The sequence below is a fragment of the Polyodon spathula genome, chromosome 10 (assembly GCF_017654505.1).
Source record: "Polyodon spathula isolate WHYD16114869_AA chromosome 10, ASM1765450v1, whole genome shotgun sequence".
Classification (NCBI taxonomy): domain Eukaryota; kingdom Metazoa; phylum Chordata; class Actinopteri; order Acipenseriformes; family Polyodontidae; genus Polyodon; species Polyodon spathula.
The window spans coordinates 9,495,872-9,521,845 of NC_054543.1; the positions used below are offsets into that span (position 1 = coordinate 9,495,872).

Here is a 25,974-nt window from a genome sequence, read left to right on the forward strand (position 1 = left end):
CTTAAAAAGTGTGATAAACCAATGTGATTTAAAAGCTTCTAGGTGCATAGAAAGGCTCTGATATTAATGTTCTTCTTGCTCTGTGACACCAAATCAACCTTTTTCCAGTTACCACTTCCTAAGTTCCTTCAGTTTTGTCATTTTCACTTACAGAAAACCTTTCGACTGTACTTAAAAAAAACAAATAAAAATAAAACAACCCTTCAAACCACTAAAAAAGAAACAGTAACTTTTCACAATACATACATCTCTGTACAATCTTTACCTTCAAGACTCAGTGACTAATACAATTGAAACAGAACATACTTGGCATTTTATGTCATTCTCATGTAACTAGGTCACGTAACTGACAGCAAATAAAAAGAAACAAAAATAACAGCTTGGAGTTACGTGACTAAATCAATCAATGGGTCGCAGACCTAATTTGATGATTATTAGCACACTGTTGAGCTAAAAATACTCTTACTTCTTGACCTTGAAGACATACTTGAAGACATCTACATTTACTAGCATTTAATTCTTATCTATTTATATCTTATTATATGTGTTTTGAATGATTCATTTGTTGTTTCAGCCTGTGCAATGCTAATAAGCTTCCCCACCTCAGTCACAGTCAGTCTGATAAATCTTTTCTGCCACATAAGCGGAAACAACAATAAATAATCATTCTGAATAACATAGGATAATAGGATGTTAAGCAGAATAGAAATCAAATATTAGGAAAACACTGACGATATAAAGTGTCTCGTTTAATAATACGCTTGCAATTCAGTGTTCTGGTGAAATTGGCTTTAAAACCCGAATTAATTTCGTAAAAAAAAAATTAAAAAAACCCAAAAAAACTAAAAAACAAGAGATACACTCAGTGTGTACATCTCAAAGATAATCAGATACCGTAATTGGAAACTTGACATTTTCTGTGATTTTCAGTAGTTGATCTCTGAATTATTTTTGCTGTCCAGCAACAAACCTCATACATCTTAAGGCAACCCCAGATTTAATAAATACTATACGTTTGGTCAAAGTGGAGATTTTGAACCCATGTGCACTTTGCATCGTGACTCCTGTTTTGTCGGGGTTAGTTGTCTGGGCAGGGTGGGGGGCGTGACGGGGGCGGAGGCCCTCCCACGGAGGTGTGCCCCCAGGGGGGGTCCTGGTGGAGGTCGACTCAGCGGTGATCCTCTGGACTGGGCTGGGCAGTGCTCTGGGGAGGGGGAGGGGGAGGGGGCGTGGTCGCTCTGTTTAGAGGGATGGACTCTCGTGGAGCTCTCGGAGGAGCACGTGCTGCTTCCTCTTTTACCCTTGTGAAGTTAATGCATCTTCCCTGTTAGGGCGAGGAAAAACATATAAAATGGATCAGCATGTATACTGTATAGCTGTGTGACCCTCGCTTTCAGACAAATAGTGTCACCATTTTCCTGTACACCATCTACCAAAAGTTACTGAACTAAACACACTTTCATTATTCATTTAAAAAATGTGCCCATCATACCAAAACCAAGAATGCTTAACCTTATTTTTACATTGATTTATTATGAGAGGTTATCTTTCATTATCAATGTAAGTAATGCCCTTAGAGGTAGAAATATTTATTTTACAAACTGCTGTTAGATGCAGCAGAAAATACTTTTGAACCCCTCACTAAATTCCGGTAATCTGCATTTGTGAGACCTTTAAATAAGACAGCTTATCAAGATGAACCATCGGTCAGTCGACTAGGGCAAAGTTTAACCCAGAGATCTGTCTGCTGCTTAACATGGTCACGACCCCTCTGGGTCTTAGCATTACCGTCAGCTCCTAGTAGATTATAATTAAGCACAAAGGCTAATGGAGGGTGTCAAAATACTGGTTCATACAACTATTATTTTACTTCACTCTTTAAATGCAATTTTCAGCCTTATCAGTTCTCATTTAAAAAATGCCTATACAAATTAAACAAATAAATGAAAAGTAAAATATAAAACTAACAAAGTACAATTGTAAATGTAAATGAATTTGAATATACTGTTTTCTGTGTGTATATATATATATATATATATATATGTATGATATATATATTATATTTAATATATATATATATATATATATAATATATATCAAACCCCAATAAGGGACCCGGGTTAAAAAAGATCAAACAACCAACATTGTGTTGTAGTTTATTTAGTTGACTTCGTCTGTAATGAAACCATTCAGGAATGTTGATACTCTACTGATAAGATGAACAAGCAAAAGCCTCTCCCTTCAGGCACAGACTGACATGAACTGGTGACTACATGGCTGCTAAATGCATGCAGATATGAACAGTCCCTCAGACAGTCCAAACCTTGAGATGACGAATCAGCCTTTCTCTGTGGATTCACAAATTACACAGCAGCAGCTTGTGCAGGTCAATAGATACATTATATCATGATATGATGAAGTTACTTTCAGAAAAAAACCTAATCGATAATACATAGCATGCCCCTAAGGAATGTCATTTTGTCATGAATTATGCTTACTTCATATATTCTATTCCTCTTAACAGTGGCATACCTACTGCAAATACTACAGATATCTATAATAGAGATTTTTATGTACCGAGTTAATGCAAATATAACATATAACATTGGACACGACTCTCTTTAGTTTATTTCTGTCTATAAATATGTGTACCAAGAGAGGTTTTTTTAATGATTAAAAAATATGTTGATTTGCCACCAATTAAATCAATTAAATACCACCATTGTGTTTATATAATTACATTCTAATTAATTACATATATAACACAGTGTTACCAATATATTTGAACAATAAACCAATTATGTGACTAGTGCATGAGAGTGTAATAAACCATTTTATTCATAAGATGAACAGGCGTAAACAACAACTGGTTTAACACTTTCATTAGTGTGTCTGCTGTCTTAATGTGTTGAGCATAACAAAAAGCACAGCAGTAACAATGCATATCTAGCCCATTCTTGGTATGCAATCAAATAAGAATCCCTAAATCCATTTGAATTACTTTCACCTCAGTTGAAGTGAGAGGGGCTGTCAAAGTGTTGCCAGTTTCAGCAGCGATGTTTGATTACTTGTCAGACAAACAGATGGTGAGTTTAAAGGCCACAAGCCATATTGTGACAAAAGATTGGCTTCTTTGTTTGGTATTCTTAGGTCTGCACCATGGGAAGAAAAGAAATAGCCTAATTTTTAAATACAAAGAGAGCCTTCTAGAATTTCTACTTGTGCAGGTTATTCTGTAGCAGGTCTTCGTTATGCTTAAGATTCCCAACTGACGACACGGAACAAAAACGTCCTTGTTTTTCTTTTAAGTTGCAATAATATTAAGAGACATTTTGTTGAACTATTGACATATTTTTTTCACTACACTTTTTATCCCTCACACTTGATACAAAAGATAACAATCCCAATCTAATCCAGATAGTTGTCAGAGTTGTATCATGCAAGCCTTTGCTAATAAGATGAACCACAACAGCTGTCTATTTCCCAGTTTACAGTCAGTGACTCAGTCTGTCGACCCTGTGAAGTAGCTCATCAGTCTGCATTCATCGCCAGCCTCCCACCCTAAACCTCTCGGTTGGCTAGAGCTTGCTGTCTGCCGCAAACAACTGAGAGCTGTTACAACACCATATGGAACGAGGCACCTACCTCCACTCACATCTGCATAGTATTCATAGGGCACCATTCTCATTCAAACCATATGTCCCCCCTTGCGCTTGCCTGTTGTTGTGCTGCTCACCACATTGTTGCCCTCAGCCTGACTCCGCCACATCAATCACCACTGCCCTTGTCTTTGCTACAATGGGGCTTCACAATAACAGGTTTGCCTCTTGTTGTAAACGGCCTCATGTCACTTTACAGGCTCCCTGTTTAGTAAGGTATTAAATCAGACCACCAAGTGTCTGGCTGTAAAAAAACAACCACAAAGGGAATCAACAAAAATAACTGAAATAAGCCACCCATTCACACTGACTTGAAAATTGTGTAAAACATCTCCTTGGTGACCATAATTCTTTCTCTGGGATATTTTGACTATCATTCCTTTATATGAAAACCAAAAACATATTTTAAAGAAACAGCACTGTGCTGTACATTTAAAAAACAAAAAGTACAGTTTCTCTGAAAAAACATGAACATACCATACTCATCTAATCTACATAACTTTGTCCAGGGAAACACAAAAAAACCCAAAACAAAGCCCAGCTTTGCTAGACCCAATAACATGCAGTAAATTATTTATTGCAACAAATGATTTGGTGAAAACATGATCGCTGAAGCAATATAATTTAGTCTGATTCAAACTGTTTGGCTGCATTTGTATGTCATATCCCTGGTGAAGATATTAGCCCCATTGTTTGACCTCAGTTTTACCTGAGTATTAGGTTATTATATATTCAAAAATATAAATCTATCTGATGTTAACATTTGAATTACACTTTCAAGCTTTCACTTAGATTTGATTTATTATGCTACTTATTTTAAAATGTACTAAAAATTTACATTTTCAAACCACTTTTTACAAACAACATAGTACCTACATAACTAATAACGCTGCTTTGTTCTGTACATAATGTAATCACAGCAGGTTAGACAGTCTCCCATTAAACACAAACTAGCCCTTCCTTATATGAATACAAACCCCTTTGTACTGTATATTTCATATGTGTGGAACTTTGTTGTTTTTAAACAGTAAGAGAGCTGTATTTCCCAATGCTAAACACAGACTACAGAAAAGGAACAAGGGGTTTCTAAGATACATTTACACGACACACTGTCCCAGGATACAGCTGGCATATTGTAGCCCTTTCTAAAAAGCTCAACAGTAACTTCTTCTTAAAGAAACATAAAACCCATGTCTTTGTTCTGCAGGTGGGTTGTGGAAAACTACATGGAAAATAATTTCAGAACCATGTATCTCATTAGTCCACAAGATGTTCATGTCATCATGTTTTAAGATTATTCCCCATCTTACATGTAAGACGTATTTGTCTTAGATAAGTTCAATCTAGTTAAATACTAGGAGTACTAAGAATCTAGGCCAAGAAGTGGTGAATGGTACTATTCAGTGTTTCACAGATGGGTTATCATGACGAACTCCATGGTAATAGAATAATGCAGTACTGGATGTTGTGTTGTGTTGTTCTTTATATGACAGCAAGTATAAGGTACAGTAACTGAGGAATAAGCCACAGATTGAGTCTGTAAATTGCTAACATGTTTGGCAGGCTTCTCTGGCAATCTGTGGATTCGCAGGCTACAGGTACACATTATTTAATTCCGATACTTCGTAAAATAAATATGCATGGTTGGTAACTGGTTTGATGGGCTAAAACAGAATAAAATACAGAATTAACTGTAACCAGTTTGTAACCAGACTTAAAATGTGTGTTTTCATTTAATGTGTTCCTCAGTGCTTTCAGTTTATAATTGCAATGCTCTTAATGGACAGAGCTAGAGCAAGTACACTGCTTTTACAGTCACTCTACAATGGCCACATAACAATCTCCTTTTATCCTATAAATAGCAGATATAAAACTGAAAACTACTGGTTCTTATTAACAATTCTGTATTTGTGTGTACACTTTGAGATAGATAGTGCAAGTGGATAGATATTATCATCTATTTCAAACTATTATCTTTTTTGTTTTCAAATATTTGTATCTAAACTTGCAATGTTTTTTTAATAAGTGGGGAATGTTATTGTTAAAATAAAGGCCAACAAACAAACATTTACACATTTTTTTTTATTAATAGCCCCTGTGTTTTACACTATGCCAATCCTTGTTTGTAGGCATGCAAGATTGTACTTCAGAGGATAAAAAGCCACACCCATTACTGTCTGTGTCTAACAATAATCTATATGCGGTACCTGTATTCTACTTACCTGATCTCCAGGTAGTGGCCTCATGAGAGACACTTGATCATAGCCCCTCTGAAACAGTGCCCACAATGCATCAAGTTTGCCCTAAGGAAACACAACAGTATAGCGTGAATGCATTATGGTCAATTCAAATTAATTTTCAGAATCCATACTGTAGATTATAGTGCACAAGATATTCTAAATTACCTGGATCGGCGTGTACCATTTTCTCTCCTGAGGCTGCCTCCTGCTAAATCTCTTTGGCTTTGGCTCAAAGGGTTCAAACTCTTGTTCAGGCATTTTAACTACAGCGTTCTTGGGTTTCTCCAGTTTGGCTCCTTCTTCTGTTGAACCTTTGCCACCCCAGCGTACCTACAACAGTATGTGAACTCTTATTTGGTATACCTGGGCATAGTTTAAAAGGTATAAAAACATTGCAGCCTTGACAGTGTCATGATGAAAATCGTAAATGTAGGTTCTTTCTCCACTTTATTCTGGTTGCTATAAGTAGAGAATGACACTAAGTACCTCCATTCTTTTTATGCCTCCAACTCCTCTGCCTCCATAGTAAGACGCATCAACCGTTGGCCATTTTTTCTTTGGCATTCCATCCTCATCTTCAGATTCCTGAATAGACACACAACATGTGTGATCTACCTTTATCAATTAAAACAACATATCTCTGAAACTCTTTGGGGGCAAACGGCTCTAACACAAAGGAATAGATATCAAAAACATACCAGAGCAAGGAGCAGATTTAACTAGTCCACAGTAGTTCAGTTAGCTCCTTGCTAAGTGAATTAAAAGGGTTTTTTGGGAAAATACAGCATATCTGCATCAACATGCTACAGACATGTGATGTTTATACAGTGAGCCCAATTCTCCTATTGTCTATGTCATTTACTATGTAGTGTACCCACAGTGGAAAATACAGGCCAGCGTTGTAAAAGTCAACCTCCCCCTACCCAAATGATACAAATCTCCCTTCCTCAATAATGAAGACTACTAATGCTTTACAAGCAGACAAAAATAATATTGCATTCTGAAATTACAAACACAGTATCCTGTTTAAAAGATGTGAATCACTCCTTAGAGATTACCAAACCATAAAACACACACACACACACACACACACACACACACACACACACACACACACAGAATTTTATGTTAACTCAACTGGTAAACAGTTAATTGCACACTGCTTCTATGCTGTGGTTTAAATCATGTGTTACTGTAAGTGCATCTATACCCAATCAAACCAGACATCTGTCTCTGCAGCTTTTGCATGGAGGTTCTTTTATTTCTCAGCACAGATGTACGTTAGCAAGAGAATGTGACAAAGGTCTTTTCTATTGAACACTGTGATCTGGCTTTGGAAAGGGGTGAGATACAAAACGTCTATTATTGCTGTATGTGCTTTTCAAAAAATGTCACATTTGACAAACAGATATCTTGATTTTATATTTCATGAATGAAAGTATTGAGCACTGGATTTAGTAGTAGTAATAGATACATTGTGCATAGTTACATAAGATGATATACTGTAGGTAATTCATTACTAATGTGTAACATACCAGTAACCCTGTTGTTGGTACAATCATATTCAAGAACATAATCTAAATGCATAACTTAATGCTGTAGATTCAAACCTAGATTGGTCCAAAAGGTATAGTATTACTTACAGACTCGGGGGGTGGTGGAGGTGGGGGCTCTTTAATCACCTTTAATAAAGGAAATGATAAAACAAGAAAATAAATACTAATAGTAAGCATAACAAAACAATCTGACAATCCTGGAAATATAAGAGTTTAAAAAAAAAAAAAGTGGCTCTTCTGTTCTTTTCCGATATTCAGTTCCATATGTGGTCATTAAAATACTGCCTGCATTCCTTACACACAACATGGTATGTAATTTCCTCCAAGCAAAACTACTGCAGACAAATCATCACTATACATGGTCTTTACCACTGACTCAATATGTGTGCCCGGGGAGCCTACGCGGGGAGTGCTTACAAAGGTGCCACAAAATATTCTTGTTAGGATACTGCACTCTGATTGGCTGTCATATTATTGTTAATAAAACAATGAATAATCCTCTCTCAACACCGAAACCCTAACCTTAAGGTCAATATCCTACACTGCAGTCATTACACATCTAAAGTAGTTCATGTTTGGCAGTGAATAGGCATTTTTGTTACTTTAAAAAAAAACGTGACCAGAGGTGTTGACTTCCTCAGTTGTCCTGACAGGAACATATCGTGGTACCTTTACAAGCACTGCTCTACGCGGAGCTCAAAAAGCGTCTGCTCCACAGCTCGAGACTGCTGCATGGCCATTGCTACACAGACTGGGACTGAGCGAAAGCTTGTGCTTGTTCACATCGAGGAGAAAAGCGTCTGCTCCACAGCTCGAGACTGCTGCATGGCCATTGCTACACAGACTGGGACTGAGCGAAAGCTTGTGCTTGTTCACATTGAGGAGAAAAGCGTCTGCTCCGCAGCTCGAGACTGCTGCATGGCCATTGCTACACAGACTGGGACTGAGCGAAAGCTTGTGCTTGTTCACATCGAGGAGAAAAGCGTCTGCTCCACAGCTCGAGACTGCTGCATGGCCATTGCTACACAGACTGGGACTGAGCGAAAGCTTGTGCTTGTTCACATCGAGGAGAAAAGCGTCTGCTCCGCAGCTCGAGACTGCTGCATGGCCATTGCTACACAGACTGGGACTGAGCGAAAGCTTGTGCTTGTTCACATCGAGGAGAAAAGCGTCTGCTCCGCAGGATTAACTACTACGGATCCCTTCAACTGCAAGACGGATTTGTATGGGCAATTCTCCATATGTAACATGTCATTTTCAAGCTTGTTCTGGAAATACATCTAGCATGTAAAGAACCAGTCAGGCAGGAAATATAACCCTTAAGGCAATCTGCTTAAGACGGTGTTGTGGCTGTAATTAAGGGATTTGACATTGTTATCAGTTTAATAATATCACGTGCATCAAGGAACCTGTCACCTTGTGATTCAGCTTGGTTTGGATTGGGTCTCTTCCTGACCTAGGGCCTAATTCAATTAACTATTTAGCAGGGAAAAAGCATATGGGGACATATAAATGCATAGAATAAGGATAACAAAGGCTGAGCAATGTTTATGATATTAAATCCACCAAAAATAAAAAGGGTAGATTTATAAAGGGGTTTGAAGTTCAAAATCCTTAAGTTGCCAAATGGATGTCTATACTATCTATACTGGATATGAAATAGAATATCACATTGCAAGTCTGTTTAATTGCCTTATTTTAAATGTGGTCGTCGCCAATGGATTTTTTCCCCAATTTTTTCCCCAATCTGGAATCGCCAATTATATGTCTTGATCTCGGACCACCGCTACAATCCCCACGCCGACTTCGTGAAACGGCGGCAGACACACGTGTCCTCCGAAAAGTGCCCTGCCAAGCCGTCTTTTCGCACTGCAGGTCCACAGCGAAGCCATCTGACCTATAGTGTAGGAGGACAACACATATCTGAACGGCTCCACAGTAGATCAGCAGGCACCCTGCTGGCCACACGAGTCGCTGGTGTGTGGTGAACCGAGGATTACTCTGTCGACCTGAGCCCTCCCTACCCGGGTGGCGCTCGGCCAATTGTGTGAAGCCTCCTGGGATCTCCTGGTCACGGTCGGCAAACGACAGAGCCTGGATAGGAACCAGCGATCTCCAGGCTATAGGGCACACCCTGCATGCCACGAGGAGCCCATAATTGCCTTATTTAATTCTATTCAAATATATATTACAGTAACTTAAATTAAGACACTGAAAATTAATTCTAAACAATATAACTTACCACAGTGCAACATAGAGGCCAGAACCACCACATCAGAAGAAGACCCAGTAATAAAAACAGGACTAACAGTGTGATCAGAAGTATTGTCCCATCAAACTGTATAGAAAAAAAACAACATACATATATATATATATATATATATATATATATATATATATATATATATATATATATATATTTCCATTACATGAGAGTAGATGTTAAACTTCATGCTGATTTGAACTAGGCTCTCTCCAAGATAAGCACCAACTAAGACGTAGCTTTATAGTAAACTAATGTGATCCATCTGCATCTCCATCCATTTGCGTTGCTTTCCATCTGATGATGTAGATATCCTTTTGCCTGGTGTTGATGGCTGAAGTGTAATGCTGGCTCCAGGGATCAGCTTATTTTGCCTCCCCAGCGCATCAGCAGACACAACGGCTGTGATGCTGGCTCCAAGGATCAACCCAGTGCGGTCTCCCCAGCGCATCAGCATGACAACCGCCTGGATTGAGCTAAGTAGGGTACATCTCTGGGGTCTTCAAGTGGGTACCTTCTGTCCTCTGTGTTTCATCGACTAGCCCACGACACTTCCAAGAGAGCTCAACAGTGATTTTGGCGTCCCATATTATGTTTATACAATGTCTAATTAAGACACTGTTGACTGCACAAGGTGCAGTGGTAGAGGGAAGGATAACATTTTATTAAATGCTAAGAAAACAATATAAAGAAATATTCAAGTATTTTGAGATGATCATTTTGTATAGCTCCAGAGAGATGCTATAAAAAAAAAACTTACTCTAAAAGAAGTGAAACGATCAGGTGAAACTGAGAGCTGAGGAACCACCAGAGAGGAGGAGGCTGCACAGAAAAGGAATATGAAAGGAAAGATAGCAAGAAACAAAAAACAAATCATTCAAATTGAAGTCAACAAGAATGAATGGAAAGTCATAAAAGACTGAATAGAAAGTGACAGAATAGAGCATTTCTGAGATTCCTAAGTATAGTCAAGCAAATGGATTGAGTACAATGTGTAGCTATGTACTTACGCAGTGAGTGGTGGTGATGTACACGGAGCTGGTAATGAACGTTAAGCCCTCATTCATGCTGACTTGCAGATACACAACTCTACAGTACAAACACATTGTTTTTATATTGATTAATACGATTTATTTCTAAATTCAAATCCATGCTTCTCTCGTCATAATGACACATGTAGTATTGTACAGCTCTGACCATTGTCATAATTGAAACTACCTTAGATTGATAAAGGTTTCAGCTTTAAATAATAGAACACATTTTCAACATAATCAGAGCTGTGTTGATGAATGTGCTCACACTGTTGGGGGGGGGGGGTACTGATTTGGATAAAGTGGATTCAGGATACAGGGAAGGGAAGGGCAGGCAATTGCTGTTTCTTTTCATAAATGTTGCTGTGGATAATTTGTGAAATATGTTTGATTTCTTTTCCCAGATGATTTTTGACCATGGATGTGTGAATACAATTATCAATAAACATTATTTTGAAAGATACTGTATATCCCCCAATAAAACCAACACAGGATACAGGTAAGGTAATGTGTTTGTTGTATACAATACACGCTGGTCTGTAACCCTTAAATCTTAACAAATAACAAAACAATAAAGTTCTGCACCTCACTATATTCAATCACTCTAGATATAAAAAACGTATATAACAACTTCAGGAAAAAAAAAACAGCACCAACAAAAATACCTGAAATGATTGTTATCTCAAAATGGTAAGGGCATGGCAGATTCCTTATTTTAGGTTTTAGAGTGGTTTAAACCTGTCCTGGGCATGTGGAAAGACTTTTACACGCCTGATCATGTGGAGTACAAAAAATTCCCAATACTATCTTTGGGTTTCGTAGTTCTAATTTATCATCAGTTCATCTCGAGATTTTTGTTTCTCATTTTCTGTGTGTTGTGGTGAATAAAAAACAAGAACTAATTCTAACATTTTTTTTTATTTTTATTGCATCTCACTTCCTTTTCACCTACCATTAATTCTAACCAGCACTTCAGGAAAATGTAAAGGACAAAAGACAACTGTGGCACAATTACAATAATAAACAGCAATGCTCCTAATGCACATTCGACTGATTAGCTCCATTTGTGGTTTTGTTATGGTTCATGTGGGCCAGTTGCATATCTTCTTTTTTTTACTTGAGGATGGTAACCACTATTGAGACAAGGAATGAACATGTGGCTGCTCTCTAGGGTCTCTTTGTTGTAATGAATCACCCTTTATCCTGGGATGCCTTCCCAAAATCAACTCTACTCAGCATGGGGGGAAATGGCTATGGCTGAACCGCAAACCCTGGGCACTCCACGGTACCCTTACTTGATAAACTCCTCCTTCAAGGAGGGGTTCTCCCAGCAGCTCCTGCCTTTTCCCAGGAAAACGTTAATGGTTCACAGCTGGCAGTCTGGCACCTTTCACAGTGTGGTTGAATCTCTGCCTTATTAACTGAGCTTTTTCTGTTCACACAAGGCTGTCCTGCCACTTTCTTCCTCTGTCGGCCTATGTACTGCCAATTCTGACAAAGACTTCAAAAGCTCCCCACTGAGGATCTTATTATACTGCATACATTACATAATCATGTTTTATACATGTACTTAAGCCGTGGTATTAACCACCAATGGGTTTAGCTACATATATGTCTCTACTTGGCCATTATCATTAGCAGTTTTTACATAAAAAAAAATCTTTAAATTAGCATAAATCTGAGTCTTGTTAAGTTGTCCCCAGTACTATTTCAGCACTGGGTAGAACTACTTGCAGATTCATTAATTTGCCCAAGATCAAATCATCCAAAAAATAAAGCATGACAGTATAATACATTTAAAAAGGATGTTCAATTTTAAGATTCAATATTTTTGAGTAATTCCCAAAATTCAATTTGTTTTCATTGCTGCTACTTAGCTTTTTCAGATTCTTACTTTGATTTCCTTTCCTCTGAAAACAAGAAAGATGAAGTAACTTTTCACAGTAATAAAACCAGCAGGACTACTTCAAATGACAGATCTGAAGTATTGTTGTAATCTCTGAATCTACTTCTCTGGATCAGCCTTCACCCAGCCCCGCCTCCTGCCAGCACATTACAGTACTTTACATAATAATCATTTCAATAGACCAAAGACTTAATGACACTTACTGTCCAACCTCATCTATTACTGGAGCCGGGCACAATAAATATGTATCTTCAATGTCTTCAGGTTTCTCATCTAAAACAAAAACAACAGACTTTTAACATTTAAAAATACGGTACTTTCTAAAATGAGTAAATATGACAAAGGGATGTGTCTTCAAAAACATGATGTAAAAGTAAACTTAGTTTGTGCGAACAAAAAGAAGTTGAATGTAAATTTCAGAAGACAGTGTCTACCTGGAATTTGTATGTTGCTAGAATTCTCTAACTGTAGTAGAATACATTATAGCTGCTTCCTATCATGACTAAAAAGTGCAGAGAGCACAAAACATTTTCTGTTTCAGCCTGACTTTGCATTTCACTGGAATGCATGACATTGGATTGTTAGATTTGAAGTGTTGACTTTCCAATCACAAACATGGCTGTCAAACAGAGACTTGGATGACATCTATAAGGTTGAAAGAAGCATATCATGTGGCTGCAATATAGGATTATTAGGTCAAGGTCACATGCAAATTTCACTAAGGTGTTTATGTAGCCACAGAGATATGCGCCTGTATGAAATAGTTTCTAAGCTATTAGGTGCTACATGTGCAGCTTTGTGGCATAACCATACAGGGGTATAATCTTTATAAAGATATATTATTATTACCTATACCATACTATCTACTGGTTGGGTTTTACATATTTGCCATGCACAAGCAAACAAACCTCACTGATCTGTTGTGGTAAACCAATTATCTAAATTGCAGGAGAAAAAAAAAAACATTAAGAATAAAAAAAGATTCTATAATTATCATAAAATGATTTCTACAGGAAGAAACTAAATGGTTTCATTATGTTACTACGTTGCTGAATGCATACAAATGCAGGGTTTAATATACGTCAGGTTCATGTTTAGGAAGCAATAACAACAGCAAAACAAACAGAGTTACTCACTTATGGTAAGAGTGTCATTCATTTTAAAGCTGCAGAGAACCTGATCAACATTCCTTGCGTGAGAAAACCCATTCCCTTTTACAACAACCTGAAAGGACTCTGAAAAATCAAATGAACAGAACATCATTCATGACACCGGAAGAAAAAAAAAGGCGCTCAATTAGTTTGTTGCTTTAGAAAAGCAGGTGTTGCGTCTGTTTTATTTGACACTATGACAGAGCACGTGGCAGTGTGCTACAGAGACAATGAATAAACACACACAGATAATGAAATAAGCAGTGTCTATAGTTTGAATATCCTCTCATGCTGAACTAAATCTGCTCCACTGATGCTAATAATAAAATTGATGCTGTTTGCAAATATCTTGTATTCCATAGCAATAGGTGTCTTTCTTACTGCAGAGGAGATCTCTGACCTTGTAGCTCCTAAGGGCAGAACTTTGTGTTGTGGAGGCCGATAAACATCACATGTTACAGATAGAAAAAAAAAAAGACAGGGACTTAAAAAGCTGTCTAAAAGCTGAAATCTAGTGGGAAAAAATTGAAAGTGAAAGTATCCCCCTGCTGTGTGTGTGTGTGTGTGTGTGTGTGTGTGTATATATATGTGTGTGTATGTGTGTGTATATATATATATATATATATATATATATATATATATATATAAACAAAACTATAATGGTAGTTTTATTAACATATTTCACATGAAATATTTTATGCCTAACATTAAATATTTCATTTCCTAGATCCTGTAGAAAATGATACATCATGTTTTCACTACGACTTTTAAATTCAAAATGTTTAAGAAATGAACACAGTTTTGGTTCTACATATAAGTATTTTTTGTTTGTTTCTCATTTAGTATTTTCTGAGGTGAATTAACAAAGAGGAATGGTTCATAAGCAGCAGCAATCTCGAAAGAAAATGGCGGCTTGGAAAAAGGAACGTGACTATGGTTGTGGCAATGCCAGCGGCTTCAAGCATGTCATGATCACTTACATCTGCTGCTCCTGTTCAGCTGTTCCACTGGCTGACACTTTTAGCACAACAACTCCACCTACCAGACCGACAGCCCAACCCCCTATTAACATGTCACTTGTACAAAACATTAGCCTACCTTTATAATTACACTCACTTCCCATTTAAATGGTTGACTAATCCATGAGTCTACTGTGCACAAAACACTGCGTTGCATTAGATTAATGTGACGGCAGTCTGTTGAAATGGCTAGTTCTATTTAACTTCGGGCCTGGGTTGTGACCGCATGCTTTTCTTTCTTAGTTATACATTGTTGATTTTGACAAGATTGCAAAGTGAAAAAGGTCAGCTCTGAAATAAGCGGGCAGCGCTGGCAGCGAGATGGTGGGTTGATGCTGGTGCGCGCTGGCTGTGCTGTCGGCCTCGCTTTTGTGACTGATGAGAAACTGACTGTTTGCATCCGCACCTGGTCGTTGACATGGCCGGTAGGATGCCACACTCAGCAAAGCCTTTCAATCATATCCGTGTACCATGAGCGTAATCAAAGCAATGATGCTGTCAAGTTATATAACAAGCACCTTCAACTCCAAACTGATGGCCTGCATGTCCTGGTCACTTTAAATCAGCTTGATTATAAAGATCAAAGCAGAGCGATCCACACCAGGAGATGTATATTGTGCAATGTTTTTTTTTTTAATCAGATAGATATGTGATGTATATTTTAGACTTCAAAAGCTTTACGTTTATAAGTGCTGCTAGTTCTATTTGTAAAAAAAAGACCGAAAATAAGAAATACTTCTCATTATCTTAAAAAATACTGGGTAAAAAGTACCACAAATATTGCTGATGCTTTAAGAAAGCTACTGTTCAACACTGGGAATGCTCATTCAGTCAGAATAAACAGTAAAAGCATATTTTAAATGCGAACATTAAACTAAAACATACCATTTGAAAACAGTGTTGGATTTCTCTATTGTAAGGGTGTACACCCTAACTAGATCCTATTTAAGAGCTAGAACAGATACCTGAAAGTAGAATGTTGATTTGTTTTTTTATTGGAATTATCCTTTATGCATATTATGCAAAATAATGTACTTACATTTTGGAAAATATACACAGTAGTTATGTTTTAAGCAATAACCAACTAAACAGAAACGGAACCAAATAAATGTTTGATTTATTCAGTATTAGGTTATAAAACATGCCCACTATTTCTATATATTCCATCTATTTCTGTGTTGAAATCTGTTTTCACTACAGCCTAGTGCTTCTTTACTTGGGTGCTCCCATGCAAATGAAAGATATCTGGCTTGACACGACCTTATTAGAGTGCAGTAAGAGGGGCAATTTAATGTATTAGCTCGACAGCAAGTAAGCACAACAGTGCCTCAATTCTATACTTGATCAATTTTAATATTTACTAAACACTGAGCACATCTGACATTTCTTGTCCATCTTTAAATCAATTCCGTTTGAAACCATCACAACTAAACCTTGTCTATACTGAATGATATGCAGAGTAGAGTATCACACAGAAAACTTAACTCAATCTGGGTTCTTACCTCCAGCACAGACGCTTGAAGGTTCGGCCGCTAAAATTTCAATACAGGATTTCCTAAGAATCTGTAAAATAGCAGAAGGGGTTAGCCGTCAATCAAATTTGAATCAGACACAAAAACATAATGATTTAAATTAACACTGTGGTACATACCGAGTCAATTATACCTCGTAGAGCATTAAACCCTCCCAGTACAGGAAACACGTGATCTATAGTGTCAGCTATTGTTGCCAGCTTAAATAAAAAAACTGATGTTAGTAAACATACTATTTGGTAAGGATTTTTATTTAAATAACACCAACAGGGTGCTTAATGTTTCTGTTGCAAGAATGGACATCCCCAGTAAAACAGGACAAGCAGTTAAATACAGTTCACAATATTCAGTATTTAGCATGTGTCTTGATTGTAATCATTACAAGATGTGGAGGGTGGCATGGGAATTAGGATGATACTGGCCTCTTACAGAAATATTTATTTTTATGAATAAACACATAAAATGAACACACATAATAAATATGAATGGTTGCATGGAATGACAATGTTACCATATTACAAACTGCACTGTAAATTATGAGTTAACAATTACCTGTGTTTCATTAAAATCCTTCACTCCCACACAATAAACAATAGCTCCAAAACCCCTAGCTCGTTCAGCCTAGATTGGGTAGAAAGAAAACAGCATGTTAAGACAATCATATATAATTACGCAGTGTAATTACAATTGCAATATATTACAATCTTACTGCTCCAGCCAGACACGTACTTCTTGTTGTGCACGATAGAATTGTTCTTCATTCAGTTCTCCATCAGTCAACGCAATTATCACACTGGCCGTCCGAAAACCTTTTACATAGAAACCGATATACTAGTTAACGTGCCTTGAAAGTATATTGTATTGAAGTGGATAGTATATCACTTCAAATTATGCTTACCTCCATAATTTTCATGGTATATTTGTTCATTTGCCTGGAAGTTAAAATGAGTTAAATGTTATTTAAAAACAGAAGTAGCATTAATACTTTAAAATAAATTCAATTAAAAAGAAAGCTATACCCTTTCCAGTCCTAAATGCATAAATGTATCTCCTCCAGGCATCTCTCTTTTTAGAGAGATAAGTCCTTTTCTTATGTCGTCCCTATACAAAAGAATACATTTTTTTATTCATTGAAAAGTATTGTTTTTACACTGTTATACAATTAAACTGATAATGCATACAATAATACAAAAAAACAAAAAAAACACATACAGTATACAGCACAGCACGACACACATGCAAAACATGTTTAAGACATCTGTTTCCAGTTTCATTTTTTATAACCATTTTTCACAATTTCTAGTAATTAAGGCTATTGGTCTAACCTGAAAGAAGGACTTCATTGTCAAGCTATATTTGAATAATACAAAACCCACCTGTTTTCAGTTAATTTCATGATTGTTTTTCCTCGAGAAGAGAACACTACGAAGGACATTCGCAGCATAGGACTGCAAGACACAGACACAACTGGTTAGTACTGTACATTTAATCCATTGATAAATGCTCATCAGTAAGATTTTCTGCTGTATATGTATTGGTATCATTTAAATGCAATAACTTTGAGAGGAAAAGCATCACACTGACAGCAATATACCGTTCCAATATCTTGGATCAGAAAGCTTACATAACAGGAGTAAGTCAACACAAATGGGAATTCATCAGACCTGATAAACTTTTCAGCCAGATCTTCAACGAAGGAGTAAATCTCCATCCAGTGGTTTTTTACACTTCCTGATCTGAGGATAAAAAACAAAGGTTTGCTGTCATTTTGAAAAATACAGGTACCTTTTAGCATTGATCAAATTGCTGAATTAACTTTATTTCTATACATTTTAATTGTGTTGGTGAACGGTACAATATGGAAAATTTAGTTTGGTTTGTGTTCGTATATTCAGGATTCAGCTTATTTCAGATAAAAATTAAAAAAAAAAAAATCAGGAAGTTAACAATGATGCTTTAGAACCATGAAAAAAATTGTACATTAATCAGTTCCTGCTTAAATCTGGAATAGCCTCAAATTCAGTCTTGTTCAGGTTTGTGTCTCAGATTTGTACATATTCCCTAAAAAATAAACATACAGATTACAGACTAAAATATATTTTAAATATATCCCATATATATATATATATATATATATATATATATATATATATATATATATATATATATATATATAAATGGGGCCAATTTCTATATATGAAAAATATGAGGATCATACTTTGCTACTATATATGTTTGTTTCTAAAGACTGGAAATGTTGAATTTTCAATACGGCTGCTGAGCATTTAATTGCCTGTCAAGCTTCCAATAGCTTGAAAATCATTAGACCTTTTTTTTTTTTTTTAAACTATTGTATTATAGCTAGTGATTGCATTTAAACAGATTCATAGCTATTACTGTCTATTGTAAATTATCTGTCTTTCTATAATGTTAAGATTTAGTTCTCTCTTACTGAGTAATCTTCTGCCTTGCTAAAAATAGATACAACATTATGCTTTCATTGCAATTAATGTATTTATTTATTTATTTATAGCATGAGTTAGCATAGGGACTGCTCTAAATGATACATTTTAAAATAGCAGATGTTGTATTGTCTTTGGAACAGTATTTTGTGATCTGAGTATAACTGCAGTCTAGCTTGCATTTTTTCCACCTGTGCAAACAGAATAAAGAGAGGATGTGGGTCTGTCTTAAATGTGTTCTCTTGAAAGCTAAATAAATAGTTAAAGCATTTTTGTGGCAATCTGTATTTCTTCTAATCTTGAGGTCACATTTATGTATCAGTTTTCCTAAAGATACTGCGTGACTACATAAGTTTAAAACTAAAATATGATTCCTTTGTTGAACTGCATTCTTCCAACAGTTTAGCATTATGTTCACTCAAAGCCTGGCTTGGCTTGCCAGTTTACTTACATTTCCTAAAGATGGCAATCCTGAAATACATTTTAAACTGAGCACTATGTAGTGCTTAGAACAGATTCTGCTGACAAATGGCATTGAATGGATATCCACAACGCAGGATAACACAACAATAAGCAATGTGTTTATTGAAACCAAAAAAAAGGTATTCTTTCATCTTGTAAAAATATGTTTTGAAGTTTACCGTCAAAGGATCATACAATTCTAGCAATCACTTTCCAATAATCATATCACTGTGCATTTTCTGAGAAAAGACAGTATGCACCAAATTGGACGTTGTGTTGTACTATTGGACTGTTATACTGTAGGTGGAGCCCAAGGCAGGCTGTCTGATATCTTAAAGCATACTTTGAGAACTTTTAAAGACTCAAATATAAGCTGTATAATAGAAAAAAGAAACTAATGATTGTTATTGTAGCCTTAAGAAATGTGTACCATAGACTTTCCTTTGTCATTTTCTTGTTGAATGATACCTAACCCATGAAGATTGAAGTGATTTCATTATTATACTGCCGGTTTCAAACATAATTAACATAACCAATGGCAAATTAACTGTACCTCTGAAGTGAATTCTAAGTGTTTGTGCTCCTTTTACATCTGTTGTTACATTACATTGAACACCACCCACCTTCTCATAACTTTTTTTTCACCACTTTAAAGCTGATTATACAATTTCAATAACACATTTGTAAAATCCCCCTTGTGTATTCCCACTTGCCTCAGACAGTGGGTCGCTCTAGTCTGTGAGCAATTTCCTGGTAAAAAAAAAAAGAAATCTCTCACAGTGCCAATAACCGCTGTTTATAAACACTGCTGATTTTGTTGAAGAATGCACCATACTGGAAATATATACTTTGCAATGTTGGCAAATGCCTCTTTCATTAAATATCATTGGTACTAGACAACTATTATACAAAACCAAACATATATACAAACACACACACACACACACACACACACACACACACACACACACAGTGGTTTGCAGAAGTATTCACCCCCCTGCAAAGTTTTCACATTTTGGTTGGCACCTGAACATACTCCACGATGCTTCCAAATTAGACTTTACATGTAGAATCTACACAAACTACTCCAGATTATAGAATATAAATAAGTAAGATTTACAGAGACAAAAAGACTAATCTCAGTTGCATAAGTATTCAAAATTAGTGAAATGGTTTCAGCCTATGTGTACTCAAAGAGGTTTAACTTGTAGATAATTTCCCTCAGGTATATAAAGACTTTCAAGCTGCAACTCACATAGTGGTCCAACAAAGCAACTATGACGACCAAGGAACTTTCGAAACAAGGCAGTGATAAAGTGGTAAAGACACATGGAGCAGGAGAAGGGTAGAAGAAGATTTCAAAGGTGCTGATTATCCCTCTCACCACAGTAAAGTCCATCATTAAGAAATGGAAGATGCATCACACCACCAACACACTACCCAGATCAGGTGACCCTCCAAAACTGAGCAGCCGGGCAAGCAGGAAACTGGTTCGGGAAGTCGCTCTGAAGCCAACAATGACCTTGCGAGATCTGTAAAGTTCTGGGTCTGAGATAGGAGTCAGCGTTGACACATCAACAATAAGCCGTTCCCTACAGAAAGCTGGCCTATATGAATGGGTGGCAAGACCATTACTCAAAAAGCCTCATCTTAAAGCAGGTATGGAGTTTTGAAAAAGCATGTACATGATACTGCAGACATGTGGAAAAAGGTTTTGTGGTCAGACGAGACAAAAATTGAACTTTTCAGCATTTGAAGCATGGTGAAGCAAGCTTGTCAGAATAGAGGGGAGAATGGACTGTGCAAAGTATAGGTGAATCCTTGAGGAAAACCTGTTTGAGTCAGCCAAGACTGAATCTGGGGAGGAAATTCACATTTTAGGAGGACAATGACCTGAAGCACAAAGCAAAAGCCACACTGGAGTGGTTGAACAAGAAGAGAATTAATGTTCTTGAGTGGCCCAGTCAAAGTCCTGATTTGAATCCAATCGAAAATTTATGGCGAGACTTGAAGATTGCAGTCCATCGACGATCCCCAACAAACTTATCAGAACTGGAGCAATTTCCCGTGAAGAATGGGCAAAAAATTCACCATGTTTTAAACAGAACAAGCAGAAAAAAGTTATTTAAAACACTGCTGAGCTGCAGGTTGAAAATGGCCTGGTTTAGTGGCTGCTGTGTTGGTCTTGTTTCAGAATGCCCCATCCTGGAAAATATATTGTGTCATGCTGGCAAATGTTTGTTTCATTAAATACCATAAGCACTAGGCAACCGTTATGCAAAACAAAACAGACATATTTAAATATTTCTGGTACAAAAACAGAATAAAAAAAAATTCAAAAATCAATAAATCAAAATAGTACTATTCCCCTTATTACTTTAAAACTTTAAAAAACATGAACAGTACAAAGTGAATGAATATGAAGTAGCGAGTATGAATACTTGCAAAGCCAGTGCCTGTAGAAATTGACAATCAAACAATACAAAATTTATTAAATAAATAGACCTTGGAAGTTAAATATACCAATGAGTCAAGAAGTATTCAAATCAAGGACAATTTTGGAGCTGCCAGAAGTTACAGCCAAACCTGGAATGCAAAACCTGAAACTTATTGTTTCAGTCCAGGTTTTGGCATGCCTGCATTTTTTAATTTATATTTTCCAGCTGGGAAATTCATTTATGATATTGCCACCACCACTTTAAAATAACATAGAATATGTAACTGCCTGGATATCGCTAGCTTTCATTCTAAAGATGTTTCACGCTTTAACCAATGTTGCAAATGTCTACTCAGTAAGGTATCGCTGGACTACGTATTAAAATGTAAGGTAAAGAAATAAAAACACATAAAATTTGTTTTTTAATTGTATGCCAGGTACATTGGATAGAGTGAGGTGTTTGTATTTAAAATACTTAGGTGATACAACGTTTCTACCCAATTGTCTCGAACAGTGTTCATTCCCTCAACAGTGACTTATCAGTAAAAAAAAAAAAAAAAACTTCCAGAAATCTGTGTATGTTGTCTCCTAACTCCTAGGGCACAGATTATCGCTTATATCATACAGCACTGAATTGCTGACTCTTTTTTTTCTCATATAACAGGAGGAATGACTAATGTGAGGTTAAACAGTCTAGTGAGCCAACAAATTCCCAAAAGCATGTGAGACCCTAAAGCAGGAATTAACCTCTCTCCTAGTTTTCGGATAAGCCCATTTTACCAACCCTGTCACACTGCATAGCGGTGCATCCATTGAACACGACTGGGAACTACACTTTATCAAAGAAAATGTAATTATTTATGAGTGTGTATAAAACCATCAGGCACCTCATATCCTACTCCAAATGGGAATGTAGTGCTTAAAAGTTCTAAGATTATAGATATGAACATTAATGCAGCAGCAATCTGTAGTTATGTTTCAGCTTCTCTGCCACAGCGTATTAATAGTTAGCCCTCATGGACAGTTTCCTTAAAGGGGTTATCTAGCACCTTTTCATGTTTCCTATAATTAGTTGGAGAACTTCCTGGCCAGACCCAATCCTTTGTATTGTCAACATTTGGCTGCAACCATACAAAACCTTAATATTGAATATCTAATTTGGCCAAGTTAATAAACTGAGTATATCAGGGACCTTCTAGACAAGTAAAAATAACTCTACCTCTATGCACCAGAACTTCCCTGTGTTATTTTATAGCTGCTGTTTTGTTATCATAACTTAAATCCTTAGGATAGTCTTGTTTGTTAACATTAAAAAGACAAATATCAGAAGACTAGACTGCGTAACTATGGATATGTCCTGCATACTGGTACACAATTGAAACTGCATTAAATTAGATTATTCTAACATCAGGGAAAAGTTCAATACAGCCTAAAGCACATGTTTCAAGTGCATTTGAAAATTGAAATTTTTGTTTTTTCAAAAGCCAATAAAAGAGCTTAAAAGTCAGAATGTTGTTGTAAAGGCCTCTGAGGCTAAATAAGGTACTTTCTCTGGAAAGTCCCCCACATGCTTTATGTTGGAAAACAAACAAACCAAGAAACAAACATAACAGAAAGAATTAAAAAAAAAAGTTTGTTACTGATAGAATATTTTGGGTTTCATTTCTAGTAAAAGTGGTCAACTGCCTTTTTATTAATAATAGTCCTGAATTGTACATTATTTTATAGGACTGGGTCCAGTTCATTAATACCAGCTGTGGTGGTGTTTTTGTAATATAGTCCATCTGCATTAGTGGCTTATATCCCGGAGCCAATCAGCAAGCTACACACCCTCTAAACATTTGAAATTTTAACTGAGCTTAAACTGTTTGATATCATAATATTCTGGTCCTGGCACAATTTTCACACTGCTGTCTAACTGTTGTTTGTCAAGCTCTCTATAGGCCTCTGCACGTCATAGGCTGGGGGTTACATCACTTCTGGAGAGATTTGGGGTCTTGAAAAGAGTTTCCTTTCAAATCCAGACAGGTAAAAAACAAAAGCTAATTATGAGCATGTGGCAAAACTGGACTAGCACTTCTACAGCTAGTTAAAAAGATGAATTAGGCCAATGGTGATAAAAATTTTAGCTATGCAAATAATTTCTGTAAAACTTGACTGCTAACATAGAAATGTATCAGGCTGATGCTTGTCTGCGGCAAGTTCCCAGGACGAGACAGCACCCTTGAGTCTTTCTGTTGCTGCACACCTAAACTATGGAACTCAACCACTGACAGTCCGATTTACCCATTTTATTGATTCCTACCAAGAACACGTTTATTTTTTTTTCTCCCTCAGTAAACACTTTATTGCAGAATGATGTTAGCTGTCGGCAACTATACCTTCATTTACACAACACAACTATTTTTGAAACCGGAGGTAAAAACGATACAGCCTCCTCTTGGCCCAGTGAATCATGTCCTCTTCTCGCAGTACTCCACTTACTGTGAGAAAGGAAACGCTTCCTTCATACCCTTGGTAAAAATTCGAATAGCAAGGTCCCGAGGGAGACAAGCCTGACCGCACATGTAAAATGTGGAAAACTCTAAATTGCGAAGTCAGCTACGTTGTTTTCGACTTCTGTTAACTGTTACGTGACCATTGTATCAGTAGCATCTTTTGTTTTACTGCCCATAATAATAATAATCACAATAATAATAATAATAATAATAATAATAATAATAATAATAATAATAATAATATTATATTTTATTATTATTATTATTATTATTATTATTATTATTATTATAATAATAATTATTATTATTATCACCGTTATTTAACTTCTGCCACTAAAACTAGTTGTTTTAAGTTGTGCTTGTCTTATTTTTTGAAATGACGGCAGAATAAAAATGCCTCTAGAGCCCGAGACATCCCCGAGAAAAAAGCCATCCTCACGATTCAGTGCACAAGGATCAGAACTGATTTCTCCTTCCTCAGCTGAAATACAGGCGGTGGGTTTCTGCACTGAAACCATCGAGTCAGACAGCTGTAACAGCTTGAGCGGCAGCTTCCACCAGCAGTAAAACTTAATACACGTACCCTGCTCAGCTCTCAGCGGGGGGTGTGCTGTTTTTCTTTGCTTTTACAGAGGCTAAAAAGCAAGGACCGTGCATCCATCCACACAGTTAAAACAGTTTCCAAACACAATTATTAATAGCAATGCCAATAAACAATATTGCACTATACTGATAACACGTAATTTAATACATTACACAAATTAACGCACAATGAACATAACTTTTTGTTAAATAAACATTACATTTTATTACAGCTATTAATTACCGATATCTACTCGTGTGTGTATGTGTGTGTGTGTGTGTGTGTGTGTGTGTGTGTGTGTGTGTGTGTGTGTGTGTGTGTTTAAAGGCTTGTTTCAAGGAATGATTCGTGTTATATAGTTTACAGTGTTACAGCTAGATAATACAAAAAAAGCCCATTGATCTGCCATCTCCAGTCTCCAGACAACGATGCCGTTGCCCGGCTACGTTTACTGAAGGGTAAATAAAATGTTATAACGATGACAAGCACTTACTTATCTAGGACAAAGTACAAGTCGAAAGCACCTTGGCACGATCTTTCCTCCTTTTCTTTTTCTTCGGTCTCCTCTTTGGCAGAAGAAAACGAGCACATGACAATGAACACAAGGGCAATAGACACGTTCATCAAAAAGCTCGCCATTTTCTTTTCCAGACAGTTATATCCCCCACCAAAAAAAAAAAAAAAAAAAAAAAAAAAAACACAGCAGTGGAATTTAACACTTCTTTAAATCATCTCCAAAATTCTGAAAAATGGGTTGTTTTTTTCTCTCGGGGTGTTATTTACCACGACGCGCCGGTTACTGCACTGCTGTCAGTGTGCTCGTCAGTGACGCTTTCTTTACATCTGCTAAACTCGAGTTAAATCACTACACCGCCCGTCTTTCTTTACAGCTTCTAAGCAGAGCAGTGAAAGCGGAGACCATGCCAATGCTTGCAAAAGAGGGAACTACTTCCCTTTTCCGGAAAAAAAATAAAACGGTGTGCAACTTTCTAAATATAGATAACAAGTATAAACAAGCTGTCAAATCACAAACATGCTTTCATTTGCAATGCGATGTACAAATGTGACAGACTCAACGCAAGAGGGTCTTTTTAATCGTTAAGAATGCACAGAAGCACAATAAGAAGATAACAGTAAGAAATAAACTGGTATGTCAAGTTTGTTAAGAATCCAAA

General features: G+C 36.6%; 1 protein-coding gene across 1 annotated transcript; it reads right to left on the minus strand.

The window, feature by feature from the left end:
* Positions 1–1,150: 1,150 nt before the first annotated feature.
* LOC121321387 (anthrax toxin receptor 1-like) lies at positions 1,151–25,758 on the minus strand. The gene is made up of 18 exons (XM_041260305.1): positions 25,293–25,758; positions 18,022–18,093; positions 17,734–17,805; positions 17,377–17,458; positions 17,256–17,289; positions 17,087–17,166; positions 16,910–16,978; positions 16,477–16,557; positions 16,328–16,388; positions 13,792–13,890; positions 12,859–12,928; positions 10,729–10,807; positions 9,698–9,793; positions 7,543–7,581; positions 6,386–6,484; positions 6,065–6,229; positions 5,882–5,962; positions 1,151–1,324 (listed from the first exon to the last, which is right to left on the minus strand). Exons 1-18 carry the CDS (start codon positions 25,436–25,438, stop codon positions 1,169–1,171), a joined length of 1,581 nt encoding a protein of 526 aa, XP_041116239.1. The 5' UTR covers positions 25,439–25,758; the 3' UTR covers positions 1,151–1,168.
* Positions 25,759–25,974: the final 216 nt, after the last annotated feature.